We start from the raw sequence: 2,634 nt of genomic DNA on the forward strand, positions 1-2,634 counted from the left end.
AAGAAACTGAAAGATCACAAAACAGCTAAAAAAAGGCTGAAATTAGCTGAAAAAAAGTTTAAATTTGAGCAAGGAAGCTGAAAGAAGCTGAAGCAGAACAAAATGTGAACGGAACAGTAAAAGGTTGTAAACAGATGTAAAGATATGAGGGATGTAAAATGAACTCAATTCATTTTCTATGAGGAAAAAAAATGGCAGAAAAGTCTAAATATTTCAAAAAGCCAAAGTTACACCAATATCAAAAGTCATAGCAGCCTTCTCCTGAATGTTTTAATTTATGATTTGCTGAAAACAAAATTTGTGGAACAAGAAAGATACTGAAAAATGTATGGAAGAAAAATGGATCACAATAGAGTGAACGCTTCATAAACATTCACACAATAAACACGGTCACAGCCTTTGGAAGTGTGCACGTTTGAGCTGCTCCTTCCTGGAAATGCACGTCATCAGCAGAGAATCTAACCCTTCCTGGGGGAGTCAGTCTCGTGGTTTGTTCACAGACTCAGCTGGTAATGTTTATCCCCCTAATGAACACCAGTGTTTCCCCTAGTTAACTTGCCATGGCGGGGTGCTCATCTCATCCATGATTTTTGTTGACGGGGGGATGGACACATGGGGGTGGGGGGTGGGTGGGGAGCAAGTTTGGTTTGGTAGGCGGGGTGCTCAGTTCTGTGGACGGGGTGGGGTACCCCGCTTGTATAATGGTAGGGGAAACACTGAACACTGCTCTCAGCTTTCTCACAGAAACTCTTCAATAATGAATGAAGCATTAAGAGAAACCAACACTTAACACTTCCTCGTTCATCTTTCATTTCCTCCTACGTATAAAGTTTAGGATAAAATGATGGCAGCCATCAGTCAGAGGAGATCCACTAAACCTTAAAATTCTTACCAGTATCACCTACAGAGTCCACTCCGTCCTGGAAAACAGAATGAAAAGAAAAGAATTAGCATCTAGATTGATTCAGAGTTTACTAAATCATCAATCAGAAGAAGAAACGCATGCACTGAGGTGTTTCCTCTTTGGAGTCTTGAGTTTTGTTTCTCCTTTCTGAAGCAAAAACTTCAGACTGAACCAGGTCATCCGACAACACAGAGGTCAGTATGTCAATGGTCAGTGGGCTGCGTATGTTCGAGATTAGTCGGTGACTCAAAACTGAAAGTAAAAAAAAAAAAAGATCCATTTTCTGTTGCGGTCTGTGTGAAACCAGTGCCATGAGAGTAATGAGTCCAGTTTGATTCAAACAATGGCCTCACTGTGTGCACAGCTTATAAAGCTGGACTCTTGACAATGAACCTTTTTTTTTATATATAACTACCCGCCCACAGCCACAATGTAACACCCACACACACATCGCTTTGTTAACCACTCCCACATTTCTGATTTAATCTACTGAAGTACACTTTTGAAATAAAGACAGACAGACGTGCACCAGGTTAAGAATTATTACATCTAAAGTTTTACATGTTTCTATCCTAAGGAGAGCTCCTGCGCAAGTGTCCAAGCTACACTGTAGAAATCACTTTAAACTGATGAGTTCCAGACACACACCACTCCATTCTGAGAGGAAATTTAGTTACACAAATGTTTTGACCAACTGTTTGAAAAACCTGCGACATGCCTGTGAGCCTCTTTGACCCAAAGAAATGTTGCTTGGTTTTTTTTTTGACACTCGCACCGACAGACCCAGTCCAGTGAGGTCCTAACCAAGACCCCGATCAGACCTGGCACCAACATCAGTCCTGAGCTAGTTGTATCTAGATGGAGCTGCAAACACTCAACACGCATTGAAGACATCGTCACACAAACAACAGCTGCAGCCGTCTGTAGAAGACTGGTTGAATCATTCAGTCTTTGCTCTGACACTCTGAGGGTACTGATGCTGTGCAGCTTTATTTCTCTCATATTGTGTCTGTTAGCTAAAGTAGCGTAATAGATGTTATGTAGACTAAGGAACAAAGATTTATTTCTGGCTTGTTTAAAACATCAGAAGACATGCTGATGTTGTTGTTCACTGACAGCCCACTGGTCGTCATGGTTACAAGTGTAGACCAGTAAAAAGGTCTGAGCCCTCAAGGCTCGTGTCCTGCCAGTTGTAGTCAGACTGAGACCTGACCTCTCGACTGAATCTGTCAGAAAGGACATTAGTGCCAGCTCCGAACAGGGCTAACATTTTTAAGCCACAGGTGTCCAAAGTGTGGCCCGAGGGCCATTTGCGGCCCTTGGAGAGATTTTGTGCGGCCCACAACTGCAGTTTAAGAATGGTTTCATTTTGGCTAGCATGCTTAACAGGTCGATGTAGACTTTCTACAAATTAGTTGATAACCCTTTTTTATATAATGTTTAGGTTTAACAGTAAAAACAGATGAAAAACAATCTTCTCAAAATGAGCATTATTAAACAAAATACAAACTTTGGCTTTAAACTTTTTATTTTCACGTCATGGTACAAAACACCAAAAACCTTTATTGATTTCTACCAGAAAGGAGACTTTTGGATAATGATTCATAAAACTTGGATAAATATTGCAGATGATAAAATAATCAGGAGAGAAATTGGACATTTTTAAATGAATATAATGTGGTGTCATCTGCGTACGAGTTGATCAACTTTATCAAACCTTCTATGAATCT

General features: G+C 40.4%; 1 protein-coding gene across 1 annotated transcript in view; it reads right to left on the reverse strand.

Annotated features, from left to right (window-relative positions):
- Window positions 1–2,634, reverse strand: part of jpt1a (Jupiter microtubule associated homolog 1a) — a 60,973-nt gene that overhangs the window by 1,354 nt on the left and 56,985 nt on the right. Inside the window, exon 4 of the mRNA XM_037690580.1 lies at window positions 893–920. Coding sequence (XP_037546508.1) covers window positions 893–920 — 28 coding nt within the window. The remainder of the gene's footprint in view (window positions 1–892; window positions 921–2,634) is intronic.

This window comes from Nematolebias whitei, chromosome 16 (assembly GCF_014905685.2).
Source record: "Nematolebias whitei isolate Nwh7 chromosome 16, NemWhi1, whole genome shotgun sequence".
NCBI lineage: Eukaryota > Metazoa > Chordata > Actinopteri > Cyprinodontiformes > Rivulidae > Nematolebias > Nematolebias whitei.